We start from the raw sequence: 23,985 nt of genomic DNA, 5'->3' as shown, positions 1-23,985 counted from the left end.
TTAAATTTCACGTTATACTGGTGTGAAACAATGTTTCTGCTCTAAACAGTAGAGGTAACATGGTCTCTAGGAAGTGCAGTGTGAATACTGGAACTGTTAGATAATGGTAATTACTTAAAAATCTGAATTTTCCTTTCTCTCCTGAGCTGATGAGCTGGGAGGCTTCCATAAAGTTGTAGTGGATATCCATTAGTCAGTGGGAGTTACTGATACATGCTTCTTTTAGCTTTAAGCTTATTTATATTTTAAATTGGTGGGGAAATAACAGTTCACTTCTTTCCTGGGTTGGTATGGAAGGATGTAGGAGAAGTAGAAATTACAGAACAGTGTCGGTAATGAGTGTTGCTCCTAAGGAAATATCATGGTAACATTTTAAAAAATGTAATTTGTTTTTACACTCCAGCATCTTCAAATAGCTTTTCGTAGGTGATGTGTAAACCTTGACTATATGATCTTTATTAAATTTAGTTTAATCTTTGGGATTTTAAGATTAAATTTAGGTTAATCTTAATGACCTTGTTATTTACTGGAGCTTTAATTTCTTTTCTGAGATTTCAGAGTGGGATATTCATATATTCTTTTTATAATGAACATGTAAGATTCCTTACCTTATATAAATGAAAATGGACATTCAGTAAGGGCATTTTTATGAGGCTAGCGTGATTTATCAATTTTCATTTTAGAACAGTGTTGAAGAGGACCCTGTGAGGTTCTAGCGGTTTTTAAGCTGAAGTTAGTAACTTGTTCAAGCTTATGGGAAAAGATGATGGAAACAGTGAATTGCCAGTTTGCCCCAGCTCTCTCAGCCTGTCCTCGTAAGGGAGGTGCTTCAACCCTCTCATCATCTATGTGACCCTCTTCCAGACTCACAGATCCGTGTCCTTCCTGTGCTGAGGACTCCGGAACTGAATGCAGTACTCCAGGTGAGGCCTCACAAGAGCAGAGTAGAGGGGCAGAATCACCTTCCTTGACCTACTTGTTGCACTTCTGATGGAGCCCAGCATGCAGTTGACTTTCTGGGCTGCAAGTGCACGCTGCTGGCTCATGTTTTGCTTCTCAATCACCAGCACCCTTCAAGTCCATCTTTTCAGGGCTACTCTGAATGTGTTCTCTACCCAGCCTATATTTGTGCTTGGGAATGCAGGATCTTGCACTTAGCCCTTTTGAGCCTCATGAGCTTCTCACAGCCCCACTCTCAAGCCTGTCTAGGCCCCTCAAATACGAATGTGTATTTGAGTTCAGCTCCTGAACCTCATTGGAACTTAACTGAGCATTCATCAAGCCCATTCACCTTCTTCCTTTAACAGTGCTGTTACATTACTATGGAGAGTGGTCCAGTGGCCAAGCTTGACAAGTCCTGACCTACGGTGTGTTTGTCAGATGTGGTTTTATGTTTGAGTGGTTAAAGATTGATTAAAAATATATATAGTTTTGAACAAATGATTGGGAATTGAATAGATTTCTGCATGTTTCACTCGCCCATCATCTCTTACTGTTTTCTCTGCACGGCATGTTACACTAGGCTTGTGTCTCAGTGTGCCTTAGTACTGAAATAGCACGTGGGCGGTTGACTATTAAAACAGAGAAGTGGAGGCCCAAATTTGCTCATGCTTTAAGTCATAAGGAGTAGTCTGCAAGTGGTCTAAAATGCTGAGTCTGTTTCATTGTGTGATACTGGATCAGTTGCAACAGCATTGGCTTTTACTGTACTTACCTTGAGGTTTCACAATCTGTTCGTAAGAGAGGACACCACTGGTTTAATCAGTTGTTGTAGGGTGGATTTTGTAGTGGATTAAGAATCTGTCCCGATAAACTTTTCTCATATGTGTGCAATAAATGAACACTTGCTTGTACTGTGGATGCACCAGTGGTGTGCTATGCACAAGGAGGTTTGGATTGCTTGCTGTGTATTAACAAGCACTTGATATTGCTGCCCTGAACCCTGATAACTAAAATTAATAGTGAGCACAAAGACGAGCAATTAAGGACATTCATCTTCCAAATGAGACTACAAGATTCATTGGTAGTTTAAATTTATATACTGAGGGCACTTAAACCATTAAAAAGGGTAATGGGTGCCCTGCAGGCATGTGCTTCAAAGCTGTATGTCATTTTGGTGCTGGAACAGCAGACAGTGATAACTTCCCTTTAAGGGAAACTGCTATTCATTTATCAATTAAATGTCAAAGGAAATGTACATTTTTGCTCTAGAGTGATCATAGCAGTGTATTGTAAGTTAAATCAAAGACCAAGGTTTATGTTCTAAGCCTTTCTGGCTTTATCATGATAGATGTTAATTAGAAAAGATGTTAACAGGGCAGTGGAGTTGGGACTTTTAAAGGCAGGAATATTTCTTTGATGTACAAATATTTCTCTTCTAGTACCTTGCAGTCTTTCACAGTAACACAGATATGGTAACCAACAGAGTACAGCACATGAAATGTGGAGGGTTTTTTTGCTGTTGCTGTGCTGTGCTCTGTTGTCACAGAGTAACATCTCAGAATGTTTTGCTAACATGGAGCTAAATATAAAGTTAAGGTTTTATGGTACAAGGGTTTTGCAGTGTAGAGGTTCTTTCACTCCTGGTCTTATCCTTCCCAGCTAAAGGCTGGTTAACAAGTGATCCTAGTAGTGTGCTGGAACGAGTATCTGGCATTGGTTTTTAGCAGAGCAGAATTAGTTAAAACTTAGGCTGTTTTGTCAATTATTCAAAACGTGAAATACTTATGCAGAACTGTGGGAATTATTTGTGTTGTTTCTTGCTGAAGATGAAACATTCAGTCAGTTTGTGACACAGTCTAAATTTTCTGATGAAATATGGTAAAAGTGACTTCCTCTTCTTCAAATATGAACACGGTTTTTGCCTGTTGTATGACATTTGATCATTCCCATTTTGGGCAGGTAAAAATGTTTTTATCCTCAGTTTGTTGACATACTTGCCCAATTCTCCCTTCCTTATTCTGTGACTGGTCCTTATTGCAGGCCACATGTATCTTGTACAGAGTGCAGAAATAAGCCTAGGCTGTAGCTCTTCATGGTCCTCATTCTCCCCTTTTCCCACTTCCAACCTATTCTTCTCTGTGGTGTAGTATGGGCTGGTGGGAACCTGGGAGGCATAGGAGGATGTTTGCTGTTGATGGAATGGTTGTGGTCCATCGTACTAGAATTTAATATAATCAGGATTTTGTTTTTTGTTTGTCCTTGAATCTTACAGTACTCATCCATATTTTGTATTCAAAAAGTCAGACAATGAGATAGTCACAAATGCTCCTGTTACTCTAGAGTTGTCTTCTTAACAAGATGGATTTTTGTTGTAATGACAGTTGTTAATTGGATTGATATGCCCTAGCTACTGCAGACAGGGAGGAAAGGATGCAAGAAATATCTCCCCTGATTTCTAGCAGTTGTTTTATAATCTAATTCTTGAGTTCTTATGTAACTGCTTCTCTGGATTAAAAAATACTGCCTAGATAAAGATGAATTCACCATATTTTCTCTTTCACTCTTTCCTGGCTTTGCCTTTCATATTTGAGCAAGAGGAGGAAACTCAAGGACTGCGTACGATGAATTGATACAACAGATGTCACAATGTTCTCTATGTGACATCTGTATGTTCTTGTGTTTACACTGTACTTTTTCTTCAACTAGGCTTTTTTGATTCCTTTTTCTTCTATTTCAAACCTTGATCTCTTCCCATGATCATTGTGCTTTTTCTCTCTTCTTCCCGCCCTACTTAGTTACCTTGAGTGAAAAATATAATTAAAAACTTATTGAATGATGTAGAGTAAACATTACCATGCTACACAGGAATATATTTTTCCCTGTCTTATCCATTCTTACATTCCTCCCCTCCTTCTTTCTCCTTTCACTTCTACTCACAACTTTGGTTGTAAGGCTTTCATATCTGTTGTGTGACCCTGAAAAAGTGCCTTTAATTTGTGTTCTGCTATACGAGATTGATTTAATAAAGCAAGATTATCCAATTAATTCTGCAGCAATTATTTCATTCCGAAGTAATTTTAATTATTTTGTCTGATTGCTTTTTTTTTTTTTTTTGACACACTGTTTATCCTCATAGTTGATGTTTGGTCTGCTTATGCTTACAGTCTGTTGGAGCTGTTGTTTTGCAACTTTACTTTTTGAGCCTAGTCTACTCTTTTCTGTTCCCACCTTGGCTTAGATCACTGGTTTTTGTCACACAGACACTAGGCTAGGTTTCCTTGAGCTCAGTGACTCAGACTGTGATATCCTAGTTTGGCAGATGGTGGTCTTGGGCAAAATTGGTTGTGTGAAGCAGAGGCATTTTAAAAATAGAGAACACTGATGTATTTGCTTGCACTGGCAACCCTGTGAACCATGCTACAGGCTGTGTGGGCTCTGTAGATGTGGTGTGTCCAGGAAGAACACTTATGCTTGACTCTTGGAAAACCTCTGCTTTTAAATAAACTAATAAGAAATTTCTTCCCTAGGTGGATGTACGTTTGAAGATGGTCCTGGACCTTGTGACTACCACCAAGACTTGTATGATGACTTTGACTGGGTTCATGTCAGTGCTCAAGAGCCTCACTATTTGCCACCTGAGATGCCTCAAGGTGAGAACCCCCTCCTCAGATACTGAAGGGCTAAATTTCTGTATTAAGAAACTCAGGACTTCAATGAATATGGCCTCAAGGCCATACTTTGTGATCTCTACTTCAATCTTGACAATGAAGGTAATAAAAAGAAGCAAAAATAATGAATTTAACAGTCTTGGTAATTGAGAAACTTTCTTGGATCAAATCCCCCTTTAAAGTTAGAGGGAACAGGGAAAGGAGAAAGGAAGCCATAACCTCTTTTTTATTCAGTGTGGAATTCTTGTTGACTCACAGAGAAATTCTGCATCTTAAATGACAGCTAATGTATTGATTGAATTATTCAGCTATGCGTTAGAACAAATGCTGAAAGAAAGATACATGCAAAATCCTATACACTGATTCCTTCCCTACCCCCACCTGTTCATTATCTGAAGGTAATCAGAAAAGCTTTGATTTATGGAAATATTGCTGTTGTTAATTACTATTTAGTACAGGTAATGAATAACTGAAGAGGTATAGCCTACATGACCTTGCCTGCTCACCTTTGATGAACAGCTTAATCGGTGCTTCCCAGACAGCATGATATGCTGAGAAAATGAAAGCATTTGAAATTCAGCTACATTTTCCAATTAATTGTACATTAAGTAATTAATCATGCAGAGGAGGAAAAAAGGTCATGGCTATTTTATTTGTTTCTGAAAGGTTTTGTGAAGTGAGGTATGTGTAGAGAAGGAGTTGGAAATGTTGCCACACAGAAGTAACCTAACCTCTGCATCACTCCTTCCCCTGCTTTTTTATATTGTTGTGTATTATTAATGGTGGTTAGCATATGTAATTTTACTTCTTAACTGCTAACTAGCTGGGTTCCCCCTGCTTTGAAGCCACTGATAAAACCAGCTGTTACCATGCCTCATTATCTTACAAAATAAGCTGACTGAACAAGATCCACGCTTAATGGACTGCCTGGTGCTTCAAGTTTGCATATGGAAGAGTAAATTTAAACCCTGAAGCCATGGCCGTCTTGTATTAACAAATTCAAGATAATATCTCCCCTAGGAAGGCAGGAATTAGTTACTTCTCAGTTTGTGTTTTTCAGAGTATACTTGGTTTGTTAAAATGGTGGAGGTATTTTAATTGTTAGAGAAGCACCATTTTGTAAAAAAGTTGGTATTCTTAGACTGCAGACACACTTTGTATGGAAAGAAAACAGTTTGAGGAATTGTATTTTGAATTAATCTAAATGACAAGATAGCTGCTTCTTGCTTCTCCCAGACCTGTCATCCTTAGGCAGTTTTCAGAGTTAAATGACACGATGCTCTCTGGCTTTGACACCTGATTTCTGTTCAGTTCTACTACAGACTCTTTTCCTCTGAGTTCAGCCCTAGGACTCTGGAGAAAGTTCTTTTTTCACATCTATATGTGAAATTGTCGCTGCTCAGTAAAGTCCAGCAGAATAAAGGGATGTTTCAGAGATGGTCCAAAACCCCATACAGAAGAAGATCTGATTTTGATTTTTTTTCTTCCTCTGGTTAGAATTCTACAGTTCCTGGGCCACTGTTTAAAACTTCGCTGTTTAGTAATTGAGATCCAGACTAAAAGTGAGCAATCTCACTCGATGAGCTGCCCTTAAGAAGTTCAGTCTTCAGATTCTGAAGATCTATGCTGTATCTAAATACTTAGGCTCTTTTGTGTTTGAACTAACACGATATTAAATTAAGTCTGAGAATGTAACACAGTTCTAAAGCAAGTGCTGAATTCCTCTGGTGGGTCTGCAGGAAGTGGAGCAACAAGAAGGTCAAGCTAAAGCAGGAGGGAAATAACTGTGTGCAATCATCTTCTGTGCAGTTTTTTTAACATCGCTGACCCTGCCTGATTACTTTTGAAATTGTAGGTTAGAAAGCTGCCTACCGCTCATGAAGAAGTACAAGTAGAATAAGATTTGGTAATGAAGGCATAGGTAAAATTAAACTACTGCTGTTTTTACTTTGAAAAATGCTGCAGTTTCTAACCTGTAGAAGCCAGGGTTCTCCTAGGGACATGGGTCAGTGCACTTTTTTATGTTCAGTCAGAGACTGAGAGGAGGGAGGGGGTGCCCAGAAAACCTGAGCAGTGCAGAAACTGAACTGCTAAAGAAGGGACTGTTTTCTCTCCATCTCTTTTTCCTGGGCTCTATAAACCTACAGCTAGGTGCAAAGCTCCTTAATGCATGTGTTGATATTCTCTCTGTAGATGCTCTTTGTAGTGTTTGGAGCCCTTGTCTCCTACATCTCTCTGGAATCCAATACAATGTCCTGGCCTTGGCTTTACTAGAGGAAATACATATTCCAGTGCAGCTTTGTCTCAGAAGGAGCACTGTTTACCAGTATGTTAAAAAGATAATACTCCTATGCTGACTATGTGGCTTTTAGGGCTCTAACTTTACCACATTCACCTAAACCCATTGTAGTCATGAAGGATTATACTCAATTTTTTTTCTTGGGTAGCTTCCGAAAATCCTGTTTAAAAAAAAAAAAGAAAAAAAAAAAGAGAAAAGGAGAAACTGACATGTGAAAAATAGGAGAAGTAAAAAAATCTGACAATTGAATTAATATTTTACTTTTGAGTCAAGTGCCGTGCTGTGGAGAAGGGTAAACTAAACCATGGAAAATTTCAGACATAATGATATGCTTCAGAGTGCTATGAAAATGTGAAAACTGGTCATAATGGAAAACATTTTGCAGGTAAACCAATAGTAAACATTGGTAAGGCAAGTGTAATTACTTCTGGGTAATTAATGGAACTTCAAAATTTTTTTTTATACTGACCTACATTGTATTTCTCAAATCATGAGCGAAAGCAAAAGCCACTTATTTGCTGTTATGGGAAAAATAAATGCTGTACATAATGATTAATTTTGAAAAAAAGTGAATTATTAGACCAGGAGCTTGTGTACAGCTTTAAATACAACTTGTAAATTGTTTGAACTGCAGCTTGTGTCATAAAACCTTTGGATTACTTATTGAAACTTTGGAATCCAAACACACGATATCCAACATTAGATTTCTAAGAGCATATGAAAGGAATTGTGCTAGATCAAGCTAGAGGTTTGCTGCCATTGAAAGTAGCCATTAGCAGCTGGCTAGGGAAGAATGCAGAGGTAGGACAAATGAGTGGTGATCACGTTTCCAGCTCTTCCGCATTTGCTACAAATAATGGAAAGACACAGCTTGTTTTGAATTTGCACACAGAACTGGATGATCTTTAAGGTCCCTTTGAACCAAAACCATTCTATGATTCTGTTTGATATGTCTCGGTCTCTTGTACTCTAACATGAAGTGAGCAAAGCTGTTTACTAATCGCCTTCTCCAGCCCATTTAGGTTTTTAAATTATTTTTAAAATAAAATATGCACCCTTCTGACATTGTTCTAAATTGAGTGGTCCAAGACTGTTGAGCCATACTTTCTGTAGAAATGGTTCTACAACTGTGGATTTGGTTTTTTTATGAGGCAAAGTTGGTGATCAAGTGTATATTTTTGTAGATATGGTGACAAAAATCAAGTCAAAGTATTTACCTGTTGGTCTCTGTAGCTCTGAAGAAAGACATCTTCTATATGTTGAAACAAACCCTTTAGACCATGCATTATGTTTACAAGTGTATAATTTTTGTACGTTATATTGTACAAGAAAGAAATTAGGGAATGCTATTTTACCTATGGATTTTTTCCAGTTATTTTAGGGGACTATTAATTATATCTGGATAACTTCATTTTATAGGAGATGTAAATAATAGTACTTTTCTTGTATCACTGGATTGTGTGAAGGAGTGGTTTTATCCATATTAATAATCTATTTACTGATGTTTATACCCTTAGATAGAAAAAGTAGCTTATTTACTGTTTAGTAAATACTTATTTATTGTTTAGTTTGCCTGTTGAAAGCAGTATTATACTGAGGCTATGCAGGGTTGGTGCATGAGAGCCTGTAATGGGCTGCATGATGGGGAGCCACTTAATGAAGGCCTTTTTTAATGCAAGGGCTATTACCTTCCTGGATACAAATGCAATTTGAAGAATGTGTAAATTATAGTGGACAACAGTGATGTGCTGAGATGGACATCTTGTTTCGTTTCTCTTTGATGGATAATGCACCTGGATTGGGTGTGTACTAGTTTTTTTTTTTTAATTGGTTTTCTAGAAATCTGAGCGAAGTAAATTAACAGTAGTGGGGAAGTCCTTAGTTGCACTTTTCATCTAGCATAACTAAATGAGAACAGGTTAAATACCTAAAGAAGTTTCTTGGTATTAGAGTGTGTTTCACAAATGCAAAGTTTTTTTTTTAAGTGAAAAGTATTGCAGAAATTAATTTTTTACTTTGCAGAAATTATGTTTCATCTTATATGTTTCCCCAGTTTATAGAATAAAACTAAATTAATTATGCTTTGAGAAAAGCTAAAAAGCAATATAACAACAATAAGTAGTAAAACATTACCTATTTTAGTTTAGGCTGATGTTTTTGGGTCCTTGGTGGATGACTGCACAGTTATTTCAGAATATGCACAGTGAAAGGCAATAGAATTGGGAGGAAGTATGTTCACAGGTAATCTCAGGCTATACTTCCTTGGTAATTTCCTTTATATGAGTTTTAGGCAGAATATCTCTGGCTGCTCATTCCTACATCCCATCATTCCTAGAGGCATTCTCTTGCTGCCTCCTCCCAGTTGCTCTGCCGTGCATGTGGTTGTGCAGTAAGTTAGGTCAGAGAACTAGTGTGGATTAAAAATAATAGAAAAATAAAAATAAAAATAATAACCTGGGGGCGGAAGTATGTAGCATGGGTCAGCTCCTTGACCCAGTTCATTGTGCAGTTGTAAGAAGAGTTGTTATACTGGTGCAGCTGATGAGGACCATGAGACCTAGTGGTGTGGGTGGGTACAGGAGTTGCATAAACCTCTGGGGCACCTGTAAGAAATATGAAAATTATGCCTTTATATCTGTGTGCAACTTTAATTTTCCTGTACAAATAGCATTGAGTATTTGTTGTGATATAAAAGGTCAGTTGTGTACTATTTACGTTCTGCCTTTTACAGAAAGGAAATAGCTTTTGTGTCATCTGTGTGACCCAAAATGAATTTCAGCGCAGGACCTGCATAAGCATTTATGAAGTGTATAAATGAGCGAGGGGAGCCAGAAGGTCATGAGATTTGTGTTTTAATGTAGATTTCGGATGTATGTGGCTCAGGAAGAAAAGCTGTAATGTAGAGGTCATATAGATGAGACTTTTGACCTTTTACTTAAACCTGAATTTTTCTTCCGTAGAAATGAAACCACCGACCCATGAATAAATTTAAATTATTTTGATCTATATGGGCATGGTTAGACAAAATTAACCGGGAAGCAAAGTCCAATGAGAGCTGGGTGTTTCTCAAGGCATTGGAAAGACAAGAGCTTGGCAACCAGGAGAAGAACTCTCACCACATATAGAGTTACTGAGCTCTTCCACGGAGGTGCTGTTCCACCCATGATGCATCAGCTTGCTGTTTAGCCCTACAGAATGGTGAACTTCAAACAAATTGCACTCTGGGTCTCTTTGCTTTAATAGGTAGACCAACAATGTTTACCGGTCCTCTGAGCAGCTGAGAAGTGACTGTTCAAGGTTTTGCTACTGTATGGCTGACATTACCAGTATAAAGATAATATATCACAGAAGCTGCGCACAACAGAATTTAATTACTAGTCTATAGATTGGCAAGCACAGTCCAGAAAGGTAGTGGTTTTAAAGTTTTGATAATTGAGTGTTTATCTGGGTCATTACATTATGAAATAAATTGCAAAGGCTTGGATCTGTGTTTGAGGCTGCTAAGAAAGTCTGGTGGTCTCTCCTCCTTTTATCTTTATATAATGCAGTACATATGTTTTTTATTTAAGATGGCTGATAGAGTTTTGTGTTCTTTATATATTTCAGTCTTCATACACTCCTTGGCCCCAAAAGTTGACTGATACTTGTTTCCTTTTTAACTTGTCAGAATACTACAAAGCTGAATGTATTTGAAGTACTTCCTTCATCAGGAAAACATATTTTACTGCAAGTAAGCCTTGTGGTTGATTCCTTGTCTGTATTATTTGTTAGCCTTCTTTCTGTTAAAGATGCTACTATCTAGTGCAGTACAATTAATGTCCACCCAAAGAACACTTGTAAACATCCTGATCCTATTTGGCTCACTCAATACACTGCACTAATCAATCTTTTGACCAGTTTCAAGGGTTGCCTGTTGTTCTTAAGCATGCTTCACTTGCTATAAAGTGAGGAGAGGAAGAGTATAGAGAAAACTTCATAGACAATGCACAGTATAGCAGTGCATTTGTACATTTAGATTTCCTTTTTTTAATAAGGAAATTTAGATGCAAGCTTAATAAAACTTCAGTTTTTTTGTAGCAATAGAAATGACTTTTATTTCTGAGTGAACATCCATGTTGTGATTTTTCATTCATTGATACAGATGGATTTATTCTGTTTGATTTGGGTGGTGAAAGACAGCACATTTAAAAAGATTAGTTGCTGTGCTTCACCTTCAAGGCCAGCTGCTCTATGTGTTTTTATAGAGAGATTCTTTCTTTTTTGTTTAAAGTTGTAATACTATTTTGTTCAGCCATACCTCTTCCATGCAATATGGATTTTCAAAAAGCTGTGTTGTTCTTGAATCGCTTATCTTTTTACTAGCTTGTATGTGTCAAATGAGTGTATTTTACTGATATCAATTACATTTTAGAAAATCTCTCAGATTGTTATTTTGAGTATAGTATAACCAGTCTCCAGTGGAAGCTGTGTAAAACGCTGCCTTCTGAGAGACTCTTTGTTTCTTCTTTTTTTCGCTAGTTCAGTGTTTGAAGCATGTTAGTTTATTTCTCTCCATCTGGAGTATTAAATTAAAGCAAGCTGAGAAAGCTGGTTAATATAAAAATTCCAAAGTAGTATATTAATTCTTGGGCGAATCTATCTTTGCCATGCTGGTACCATCACAGCATTCATAATGGTATTCTGGCTTATGATGCAGCCTTCTGTTTTGTGGTGCAGCCTTCTAGCTTCCAATATCTGTACCATAGAATCATAGAATAGTTAGAGTTGGAAGGGACCTTAAAGATCATCCAGTTCCAAGCCTCCTGCCATGTGCAGGGACACGTCTCACTAGATCAGGCTGCCCAAGGCCCCATCCAACCTGGCCTTGAACACCTCTAGAGATGGGGCAGCCACAGCTTCCCTGGACAGCCTGTTCCAGTATCTTACCACTCTCATGGTGAAAAAATTCTTCCTAATGTCTAGTCTAAATCTGCCCCCTCCAGTTTATACCCATTCCCTCTCATCCTATCACCACAAGCCTTTATGAATAGCCCCTCTCCAGCTTTCTTGTTGCCCCTTTCAGGTACTGGAAGGTCTTTTTAAGATCTCCTCTGAGCCTTCTCTTCTCCAGGCTGAATGAGACTTTCTCAGCCTGTCCTTGTAGGGAAGGTGCTCCAGCCCTCCGATCATCTTTGTAGCCCTCCTCTGGACCCGTTCCAACAGCTCCATATCCTTCTTACGTTGAGGATTCCAGAACTGGACACAGTATTCCAGGTGAGGTCTCAGAAGAGAGAAATAGAGGGGCAGAATCATCTCCCTCTCCCTGCTGGCCACGCTTCTTTTGATGCAGCCCAGGATATAGTTGGCCTTCTGGGCTGTGAGCGCACATTGCCAGCTCATGTTGAGCTTCTCATCGACCATCACCCCCAAGCCCTTCTCTGCAGGGCTGCTCTCAATCACACCATCCCCCATCGTGTACTGAAAACAGGGATTTCCCTGACCCCAGTGTAGGACCTTGCACTTGGCCTTGTTGAACCTCATGAGGTTCTCACAGGCCCACTTCTCCTGTCCGTCCAGGTCCCTCTGGATGACATCCCATCCTTCTGGTATGGTATCACAAGATGTTAAAATTGTATTGGCCATCACTGCAGCACTGTCAGGGGCGGAGGTAGAAATGTCCAGTTCTTGTCAACTCTTATGACTGTTAGTCAGCAGTCCAGGCTGTAAATGTGTTTTCATTGCTTGTATGAAATCATCTGTTGCTTGGGGAACTGTGAATGTCAGTAAGAGCATTACCTGAAGCTGATGTTTTGGTACCATTGTAGAGAGTGAACAAAAAGCATAATGATACTGTACTAGCCTTTGAAAGTTGCAGAGAAAACAGGATTCGAATAGAACATTGGTACCATGAAACAGGTTCTGGATTATTTGAGGCATTTAGTGTTCAGAGTGTTCAAGGCTGGAAGCCTAAAGCACAGCTGAGTAGTAGTGCTTTTTTTGATTTCTCACCGATTCCTTGCATTCAAAGGAGCAAGACAGCCCTGCTTTTGAGTACTGTATCTGCCTGTTGTGCCATTGTCCTCACCTTCCATTTTCACTCCTGGCCTGCTTGTGTGTGTTTGTGTATGTGTACGTTTATATATGTTTATATTGATACACACGTGCTCTCTCTTTTTTATTCTCTGTTGTGAAGATACAGAAATTTGTCTTGCTTTCAAATCTTCTGTCTATCTTGGAGTGTAGTGGGCAGCCAGAACTGCGCTGATACGCTGCTGCTTCTCACGTGGATTTGTTTTAGCATGGGCACTGCTCATGCACCACTGCCCTCAGTGTGGCGTGGGGTCAGCAAATCTGGTGACTTTTTTACCTTCTCTTTGGCACCCTATGGCTGGAACCTTTCACAGAAAAGATAAAAACAGTCAATTAGTGTATTTCCTGCCCTTCCTCCTGCAGGTTTCTGGCTACTCCTATTCTTGAGCTTTGACGTTTCTCTAGATTGCCCTTACTGGAAACCCCCTCCCACTCACCTGTGTGCAATTTTTAGCAGTTGAAAGAATACCACATTCATGCAACAATATAACTACAGTCTGGCCTGTAGGAGGTTTAGAAGAAACCAGATTAGAAGCAAGGGAAAGTAATAAAATAATTAAGTAGTAAAATTATTTTTCTACTTGGGAGAGGCAAAACAAAAATTGGACCTGAGAATGGAGGGAGTGAAGGAGTAACACCATGGTGTATGAAAATGAATGGTGTTAATACAAGACGGAAAAAAAGCTGTATGATAGAATGGGTAATAATGCATAGTGCAGATTATTATTTTGGAAGCAGTAAGCTTCAGAAATACCATGTATTCCTGCTGTCAAGATGCTGTAATAACACTTCGTGCATGGATACTTCATGATCTGAGAGGCTCTTTCCCATTCCCCCTGCTAACTTCTCAATTTTGCCACATAAAAGATGAAGATTATTTGAGGTGGAAGTGAAGGTGTGAACAACTTCGGATTCACAGCACAGTAATTCAGAATCCCACTTTTAAAACAGGATCTGTTATGCAACTGGAAACGAATATCTAAATTACCCGTATGTCTATAACCTGAACAATGACAACCCCACTAACAGAAGAAGTCGTGCCTGTAAAAACAAACAAACCCCCTTAAAATAAGATGAATGAAATTCTGGAAGCCACGTAATAGCAACAAAACAGAGGGAAGTGCTGCTTTCCTCCACATTTTTCCATGTACAGAGCCTGAAATTTTGCTGTATTTTTCAGGTTTTCAAACTTTTTCTTAAGTTGTGGTGAACTAATGAAATGACTGTTTTCTGAATAAGCAGTAAGATTTTTAAATTGATCATTTCTATCATGACTTGTACAGATACTTATTCCAATTGCTGTTATCAAGCATAATTAGCATCAGTAAACCTTGTTTCAATACTTCTGCCCCACCCAGCCATCCTTGCTGGGATTATTTTGTTCCTTTGTACTGGGGGTCACATAAACCTCACTTGGAAGTATGTAGGCTGTGAAGAGGCAGTTGATTAGGTGGTTATATTAGAGAAGGATCAGGTTTATGTTAGATGATATAGGTGTAGGTGATTCAAATAATGGAGTTTCCAAGACCCTTTGCTTTCTAACCCTCCTCACTGAAGTGGAATGGCAGGCTGGGTGCGTCTGGGCAAGGATTCTGAGATAATAACTCAATAAAAACTGGATAGTTGTTATTAAGCAGGTATTCCCTTTGTTATTAGCAGCGCTGGACGCGTGGGGGGGGGGGGTTGATCCTCCAAAATCAGGCATCTCAAGCAAGAAAACTGTGTGTCTTTTATTTTACAGATCTATGCACATTCATTCTGACACCGTAAAAGGTATTACATATTCATTCCCTTTCGAAGAGTCATTAACACATCTTCACACCGCGTTCGTATGCGCAGACAGTCTGTTGGGTGGTCTGAGGACCCCCTCCTGGGGTCCAAAGATGAAGGCTAGAAGTAAGGGGGGTGCAGCCCAAACTTTGAGAAAAAAAGTCTTTTGAGGCAGTGTGGATTCCAGGCTTCCTTATCTTGTCTGATGGGATGCCTGTTGCTTGCACAACAGGTTCCTCTTTAGATAAACATCCCTTAAGGCACAGACCACTATAGGATATGCAAGCTTAAACAATTGCTACAGATCAAGACACAAGCTGAGATATTTGCTATTCATCAGTCCCCTTTAGAAAAAAAACATTTCTCAAGACACATACCACTATAAAACATACTAACTTAAAAATTTGCCCCTTATCATAGGTATGAGTCCGGTAAATGCCTGTCTTCTCCAGACAATGATGGAGTTTGCCTACATGACAAAGCTGGTCGTTAGCAGTTAGCTCAGAGGTTAAGATTCACTCTCTGTGCCATCAACAATGGCAAGATAGATGCAGCGATGCAGTACTCAGGTCTGGTTCTCTCTGTATAAGCAGAAAGAACAGAGGTTCCCTGTAGGTCTTGAAATAGATTGCTTGTAGCAGAATCTCTGTATAAGTGGAGAAGTATACAGAAGACAAATATCCTACCAGACAGTTAGGAAGATGCCAGTCTAATTTTTCACTGGATGTTTTAAACCTGCCCTACCAGATTTTAAAAAAGTCAACTACCTAGTACCAGGACCCTACTTTGTCTGAGGAGGTATAAATTGAGGAATACTCTGGAGTAATAAAAGCATGAGAGCAGGATTCCTTTCCTTTATTTCTATTGTCCTTTTTTTTGTGTGTGTGTGTGTATGCTTTTAGTTTTGCTCTATTTTCAAGAAGGGAAGATGCATTTTGTTCTTTTGTTTCAGAGGAAGCAGCTTTTAAAGCTCTCAGTCTATTCTGCAATATAAAATCATGGATACAGAAAAACTGAATAGGAGTACAGAACTTAACAGCTACACTTAAAATGTACAATGCTGAACTATCCAGAGATACTCCCGGCTAACCTTATGTTCCTAAGGTAACAGAGGTAGCCCAGCTTTACCAGTTTTTATTGTGTTAGCTGGGTTCTGTGCTGTACTGGGGCAGCTGTTACTGGCTCAGTGACACATGCATTGTGCAGCACTGGGAAGACGTGCTTGTGTTCATGCATCTAATACCTTGTGGAACCATATATGAACCAAAATGATGTTTACTGAGGGATTAGTGAGTACTTTGTCAAAGCTTCAGTATTTTGCAGTTATAAAAAAAAAAAAACCACACAACAAAACCAAAGGCAAACTTCCTTCTCTTCTTTTGTCTTTCTAAAGAGCAGCTGTCAGGATGTAACAGCTGTTTACTCTCTTTTGCATCAAACCATTTTTAACTCCCTTGAGGAAGACAACCTAGCCACATATAAACACAAGTCAGACATACCGTGCTATTTTAGAGAAAGTCAACAAACAGTATGAAGTAAGCATTTCTCTTGTGCATTTGGTTTCCCTTAACTAAGTTCCATGAATGAGGGATGATCAAGCGCATAATATTCAGACAGAAGAAACTATTGTCCTTAATTTTTCCCCTTCGGCATAGCTAATGTCTTATGACTCGGCCCCTATCTTCCATCAACTTGGCCGACTGTGTGTTGTTTCTGAGAGACTTATAGATTGCTTTGAGATCTCCAAACGTGTGGACTTCCTTAAAAGAAATGAAGAAAACTTGCAGCTGAGTGACATCTGCAGTGCCAGTAGTGAATGTCCCTTGGTGCAGGCAGTGCAGATGGCTTCCTGTATTCTTTGTGCCTGTTGGTTACAGTGACTTGGAAGGAGGTTGCTTTAGCTCCAGGTTTTATAGATGGACTTACGACTTTCCTTCTCACTGGCAATAACAGCTCTACTTTCTAATCAAACTGCAGTTGCAGGTAGATATTAAGACAATAATAAGTTTCCAGTTAGGCTGAAGCTTCACAGGTCAGGTCACAGTGAGTCAGCTGAGTACCTTACTGTTGAGTAAAGGCATTAATCTGCTCCTCTTTCCTCCTCCTCCCCTGCCTTAATGCTTCAACTAGCATCCCTAACTAGCTTTTCTCATCGGAGCTTACTGAGAGCTGATATAACCCAAAGAAAATGTTGTTATTGTTGTTTTTCTGGATTCAGCTAGCTTAGTGAATTGAGTGGACTCATAAAAAGGTCTGACAGGCATCAAAGCCAGCAGCACAAGGGAATGAAGGAGCTGTAAGGAGGGGAGACATAAAAATGAGAGGAGAGGCAGGGAGGGAGTTGTTAGGTCATGTCACCCATGCTGTAAACAAAAGCTTGTGTTTTGAGTTTAGTGATAAATATAATCTAATTTCCACCCTGTCAGCCCCAAGTTTTTCATTGTATGATTCTGCCAATGCCATTGTATTTGGTCTTGTGTGAAACCAAGAGATGAGTCTGTTCATCCACTTAATCAGACAATGGATATATATATTTGTGTCTAAGTGCTCTCTCCAAATGTGGCGAACTGTTTAAGGAGCTTCTTTGGAGGGTTTCAGTCAGATATATAGACCAGACCTCATAGGTACGTCAATAGTACATTGTCACAAAACATCCACTGGACTTTATTAAATATATAAGGAAGATGAGATTACTACTAATCAAAGAGTGATCGTTACTTTGGAGCAGGTGACTGTGCAAAGAGAACTACTGCATCAAGCAAATGCAGACTAATCAATAAGAAGGTCCGTGTACTATAGCTTAAGGGAATTATGGGCAAAAATGTACACAGAACTTTAGACAAAAGATCAGATGATACCCTCTAGAATAAATAAATTTTGCAATCTGATTGGCTGATCTAGTATGAAGAGCAAAGGAACCTCCTTAAAATTACCATGTAAATTTACTCTCATTTGTATAAAATTCATGTTACTAATAATATAGTTTAATTTACATATATAATTTATATTTATATAGAAGTATATTCATGTAATATTCATGTAGCATTTATATAAAGATTTTTATTAAGGAAGGTGAAAGGAGCAAAGCTACAGAACAGTAGATAGCTTATGGGTGAGGATCAGAGGATAAATCAGCACAGGTGATATTAAAGTGTCTGTTACCGCATATCAAGAACAGGAAATAAATGAAGCCTTCTTTATGCAGCTGTGAAAGCCTCACAATCACAGACTTGGAGAAGTGCCAACCTAACAAACAAGGAAGAACTATTGGAGTAGAGTTGAGGGCAGCCTTATCTGAAATCACCACGAGATTTTAGTTTAAGATCCTGAGAGAAGTCACCAAAATCAGCAGCAGAATTACAACTTTGGACTTTTCAAGATCAGATTTTGACCTGTTCAGGGACTTGCTTGCAGGATCCCCTTGGGAGGTTTGGTGAAAGCCAAAGGGGCCAGGAGAGCTAGTTGATCAAGGAAAGCTTCTTGGAGTACAGGCATGGACTGTTGCCTTGTGCAGAGAGTTAAGCAATGATGTCAGAAAGCCATTATGGATGAATATGGTGAACCTGACTGAGCCTGAGCACAAAAAGAAAGTGCAGAGAGAGAAGTAAGGGACAGGCTTCGTGGGAGGATGTGTAGACATTTCCTGCTTATGTAGAGGTGGAGTTGGGAAAGCCAAAGCTCATCTGGAGTTGAAGCTAGCAGGGTGTTATGGTTGAGCCCTGTCCCAGCTTAATTGGCAGCTGAATGTGAGCAGTTGTGGTCCCAGTCACGATCAGTGGTGCAAAATCCTCCTGGCTGTCATTTTAATGTGTTCAGTATGCTGGAGGGCAGGGCTGTGATTGTCAGGGCAGGTTGCAGAAACAGCAGGTTGCAGAAATCGGCTGACAGGAACTTCATGAAATTTAGCAGAGGGAGATGCAAAGACCTGGCTCTAGGGAGGAGCATCAGCATCATGCATCAGCACATGCTGAGGCCCTACTAGCTGGAAAGCAGCTTTGCAGAACTTTGGAGTCCTGGTGGGGCATGACCCAGCAATGCAACTTTTCAATAAAGATGGCTTATATGCTCTTGGACTGCAGTAGGCACCAGGTCATCCTTTCCTGCTCAGCACTCGTGATGTACATGAGGAGTGTTATATTCGCAGAGTATTCTTTATTTTGATACCTGCGTTCAGTCAGCTTGAGAAGCAGTGTCTCAGAAGATCTTGGGGGTCACAGGCAGTCGTACAGCCATGTATGGATATAAGTACAGTTGGAGTATAAATTGTTGGTGGGCAGATGCAATTGTATCTGCAATGAGTGTATGTCCTTGTGATATTGTCCATTTCAAAACCAGATGCTGACAAATGGGAAAGAACAGAGAACGGAGTGGTAGTAAGGTTAAGGATTCAGAAAGTGCCTCTTGGTGAGACTGAAGTGTTGCTCTCCTCGGCTGTTCTGAAAGAAATTTCAGCTCTGGTGAGAATAGCCAGAAAATGATTGTGTGAGGAAAAGTTTTAATTGGTAAAAGCTGTTTAACCCAGCTAACAAAGACATCATAATAGCTAGTGATTTTAAGCAGAAGTGATATGAATTCTTCTCACTGCTATTTTAAACTCTTCTTTCCGGTGAGGGAAGTTAACATTAAAACTAGTTTTGTTAGTTTAGAATTTTTTTTTGTTGTTGTTGCTTGTTTGGTCACTTTTTAGTTTTCAGTGACTGTAATTGTCCTACTTCAGACTTTTTTTATAGCTTGTTTATGTATTTAGTTTGTGCATGTGGCATCAGAAGCTAGAATGATCTGTTTAGTCTCAAGTGGAAAAGTGATTGCATGAATATGTGCTATGAGGGTTCAAAATGAGTAGAGAGCTGGAATGTAAACTCCTGAAAGCAGCTGGGCCTGTCCTTGTCTGTCTTGGGGAGAATTTAGTTTATAGAGTTTCCAGGAAGTAGTTGGTGGAAAGATTTTATTTATTTATTTATTTTTATATATTCACAGTGTCACAGCATTTTGACGTCTGTAGCAGAGATGTCCAAAACTTTCAGATTTGCAAGCTGGGAAATTGTGGTTTGGCCCAAAGTTCAGCACAGTCTCACCAGGACAGAATCACCCCTTGCCAGTCCAGTACTCCTCCACTCTGCCAACCTGTCCTTTCCATCTCCTAAAACCAACTGCCTCCTCCGTATTCCTTCCCCACTTCAGTGAGACAAATTTCTTTTGCTCCAAGCCTCATTCAAGTTTGAGAGCTCGGGGGATGACCCCACCTGCTAAGTCATATGCACCAGCAAGCAGGTCCCAAGAGTGGAGCCAGGACCAAATGCTACAGCTGTAGTCACTCTTAAACCATATGTAGCTTGAAACGGCATAGTGCTTCAGCCTCTCTCTCTTCTTGGTCCAGCGTAGCTGTCCATTACAGGTGCGATCCCCAGATGCATAGGAGGTTGCTGCAGTGCTGGAGACAGACATGCATGCCTCCTCGAGGGACCTGTAATATTTTGCATGTTGTTATATGTTATTTGCGTATAACATATACGCAATTTATTTAATTGCGTATTTAAGGTACGCTTTGATAAGATTTTAATGAAGAAGCATTGTATGAAACTGCTTATTAAGCTGTACAAAGCTGCTCAAGCAGTATCACTGGCTTCTTGGTTCTGGAGGTTCACGTACAATAGATATTCTGGTTTAGAGGTAGTAATATTTTGCAATTTCAGCCTAAGATAGCGGAGTAAAAGAAGTATTTTGTTTGCCGTCATGACAGCTCTGACAGCCATGTATTTTGGAAAGCAGGCCTTTGTTAAGCCAGGGATTTGACCAGATCCCTTGGGTAGGCTTCCCAGTGTCAGCTAATGGGTTACAAGAAAGGAAGTGAAAATTGCAGTTAGAGCTTAGTAAGGGTTGTAATTTTTCCATGAATAAATCTTAAATAGTAGCTTTGGGGAAGAGCACCATGTTGCTACAGCATTCAGTGTTTTCTGCTTAATGTGAACAACAAACAGTGATAGAGTTAAAAAAAGGAGGGAAGCAGTGCTAGTATAGATATTTGCTAAGTGTTTCCTATCGACTTCTGCAAAGGCAACTGGGAAAAATCCTTGCTGTTCCTTGCGTCATGTGCTGAATGTTACTGCATTGCTTGGAGACTTTAGCTGACTTTCCTGCTGGGAGAAACTTTAAAGTATATGTGACTTAAATAGATGAACACTTATCTTCCATGTGCTTTGATGGCTCCTCTTTAACAAATTTCCTGTTAACAAAGATATTTGCATTTAAATGTTTGTCTCTTGCATCCCATCTGCTCCATCTCTTTGATCCTTAACTGAAATCCTAATTATGATGGCATTTATGATTGTTCTCCAAGTAAATGGTGATGTCACTTGTATAGGATCTAAAAACACTACAGAAACATTTGAAAATGTAATGTTGAAGTTTTATTTGATTTTTTTTTAACTTTAAATAAAAATTTGATCGCTGCAATTTTCATGTTTAAAAGTGTAAATGGGGAATAGAAAAGTATTTGTTCAACATTTACCTTTATTTAACAGTGTTTTAATCAACTGGAGAGAGATGTAATGTGGTATATTGAGGCCATAGTGAATAGGTACAGAATTTAACAGATGAATGAAATTTATTACAGATCTTAACCTTCCTCAAGTGTGGAGTAGGTTATATTGGTTTGTATTTTATTCAGGTGTGTTACATTGAGTTTTTACTTAGAAAATTAGTTAAAACAGAAAAAAATAAGTAATTATAAAAATAATGAAGAAAACCCTTTGTTGGAGGGAAAGAAAATAAAATCATGCAAGCCAGAAGCTTGTGGAACTAAAACCCATGATACTTTCAGAACAGTCTAGAAAATAATAATTTCTTTAAAAATTTGCATGAAAGTTTTTATAATTTGCCTGTATATAATTTCTCACGATACTGCTGCATGTTTGCAGAAGAGATCATATAGCTGTTCCGATGTAATTTCCTTTCCTTTGTCACTTTGTTAGTCCTGTTGAAGATTAACAACCTACCCCTAAGTTAGTGTTATAAAAGCTTGTTAGAAACTACTGAAATCTTTTGGGGACACGCTGGATTTAGAATGAAGAAAAGTGAATTAAGAAGTCTAAGTGTCAGCTGAGAATAGGATCTGTTATGTGCTTCCCTTCCTTCCGATATAAACTGTAAATGTTGGCCTGAAAACTCTTTGTCTGGTGATTTACTCCTCTTCAAAATTCTAAGTGAGATTGGACAGTTACATAGAAAAAGAAAAAACAGAGGTAATATAAAGCTGGAAAAAGTAGACAAGGGATTTTTTAAAAGTTCAGATTTTGAAATAAAGTTTGAGAAACAAAACAAAAGTATTTTTTAATGTGAACTGCTTCACTTCAGTGTGTTCCATTACTAGATTCAGCTCCTGTGTTAGTCTGCCCTCAGATAATTTCTAAGAATTTTGGGGAATGTTTTATGCTAAACATTAACCAAAACTTGCTTTAAATTCATCACTTACCACAACAAATCTTCATTCTGTAACGTCATCAACATATTAGTTTCCTGCAAGATCTAAAATGCTATAGATCTTGAAAAATAAACTTCGATCAAAGATCTGAACTTGAAATATGTATACTAATTCTTCCCATGTTTGGAGTTGATAAGATAGTGAATATTTTTTGCATTAAATAAGCGAGTTAATTTTAATGTTTTTAAAAACCTGTGGTAATTTGCATGCTTCTCTGATGCTTCTGTATTTGATTGAAGTTTATACTAGGAAGAAAAATTATATATAATTTTTTATATATTTTATATATATAAAGGTTTATCTTTGACCTTCCATGTTAATGAAAATTGTAACTATAACTCGTTCTATTTCATCACCTAAACAACAAAAAACATTTGTTTTGTACCTGTGTCATTTCATAGCCCTCCCTGCCTCTTTTTGCTCTGACTCTTCCCCTTCCCTCTCCTTCCCTCCGTAAATGCCTTAACCTACCCTCACTTATGGGCACAAGGTCATACAATAGAAGGACATCCAAAGCTGCAGCAACATGACTACAGTGCTTTACAGTTTGTTTCTTGCATTAATACATATGCACAAGTTCTTAGGGATTCTGCTGTTCCCTTCATGGCTTTCTGTCCCCTAAGTATCGTTCTGTGTGCTAAATGAGACTAAGTGATGCACTGAGGAAGCCTGAGGCAAAAGAAGAAGCAGGCATTTTTCAAACATATTTGCACTACTTTTCAAAAAAAATGAATGACTGATGTTTTAATCTTTTCTCAATTTGATGAGATGCCAGCCAGTTACAGAATACTCAATTGACTTTTGAAATATAAATCAAGGAGTTATTAATAACATTAATTATTCTGAAGAGAAGTCCGGAAGACAAAACTCTTCATGAGTAGGTGGACATGTTGGAACACAGTGTAAATAAGGAGTATGTAAAATGACCCTGAGTTTGCACTCATGATTTGCTTTTTACTTGCAGAAGTCTGGCTTAACATATAATAATAAAGAATTGGTCCTCTTGCTTTACAAGCCAGAGCATTAAGAGAGTTAATATTACCATGGTATATGGCAAGATCTAGGTTCAATGTGTTTGATTTGGAATTTATATTCTTACGATGATGAGGGAGAACAGAGACACTGAATTCTGGCTCATATTTTCTTCTAGTAAGACTGGTGCGACAAAGGCCAAGTCTCTTCATGCTTTGAGCTTCATAAGATCACAACTGATTTAATTTTGATGGCCTGAATAAATATACAGATCTTACATGACACTTCGTTTTCAGTTGTGGTCTTTCTTTAATGTGGTAGGCTCCATGGCTAACACTACCACTATGTGACTTTTCTCTAAATGTGGCCAATTGTATAGTCTTGAGCATCAGTGAGCTAGGAAATTGGGAAATCTTAACAATGTGTGTAAATACCTACAGGGAGGGTGTAAAGCAGACTGAACCAGGCTCTTTTCATGGGTGTCCAGTGACAGGGCATTGGGCACAAACTGAAACACAGGAGGTTCTGTGTGAACATTGGGAAACACATTTTCATTGTGAAGGTGACTGAGCACTGGCACAGGTTGCCGAGGGAGGTTGTGAAGTCTCCATCCTTAGAGATATTCAGAAGCTGTCTGGACATATGGTCCTGGGCAACCGACTCTACATTGTTCTGCTTGAGAAGGGGGGTTGAACCAGAGGTACTTTAGAGGTCCCTTCCAACCTCAACCTTCTCTGACTCTGTGAAATCTTTAAATTTGGTTTTCTTATTTTCTGTAACTGTTA

General features: G+C 38.8%; 1 protein-coding gene across 9 annotated transcripts in view; it reads left to right on the top strand.

The window, feature by feature from the left end:
• PTPRK (protein tyrosine phosphatase receptor type K) overlaps positions 1 to 23,985 on the top strand; it is a 402,963-nt gene that overhangs the window by 82,303 nt on the left and 296,675 nt on the right. For all 9 annotated transcript variants that reach the window (XM_054061582.1, XM_054061574.1, XM_054061580.1 and 6 more), the window contains exon 2: positions 4,470 to 4,592. In XM_054061582.1, the coding sequence (XP_053917557.1) occupies positions 4,470 to 4,592 (123 nt within the window). The remainder of the gene's footprint in view (positions 1 to 4,469; positions 4,593 to 23,985) is intronic.

Source organism: Cuculus canorus, chromosome 3 (assembly GCF_017976375.1).
Source record: "Cuculus canorus isolate bCucCan1 chromosome 3, bCucCan1.pri, whole genome shotgun sequence".
NCBI classification, from domain to species: Eukaryota; Metazoa; Chordata; class Aves; order Cuculiformes; family Cuculidae; genus Cuculus; species Cuculus canorus.
This window is presented reverse-complemented; position numbering and strand designations above follow the sequence as displayed.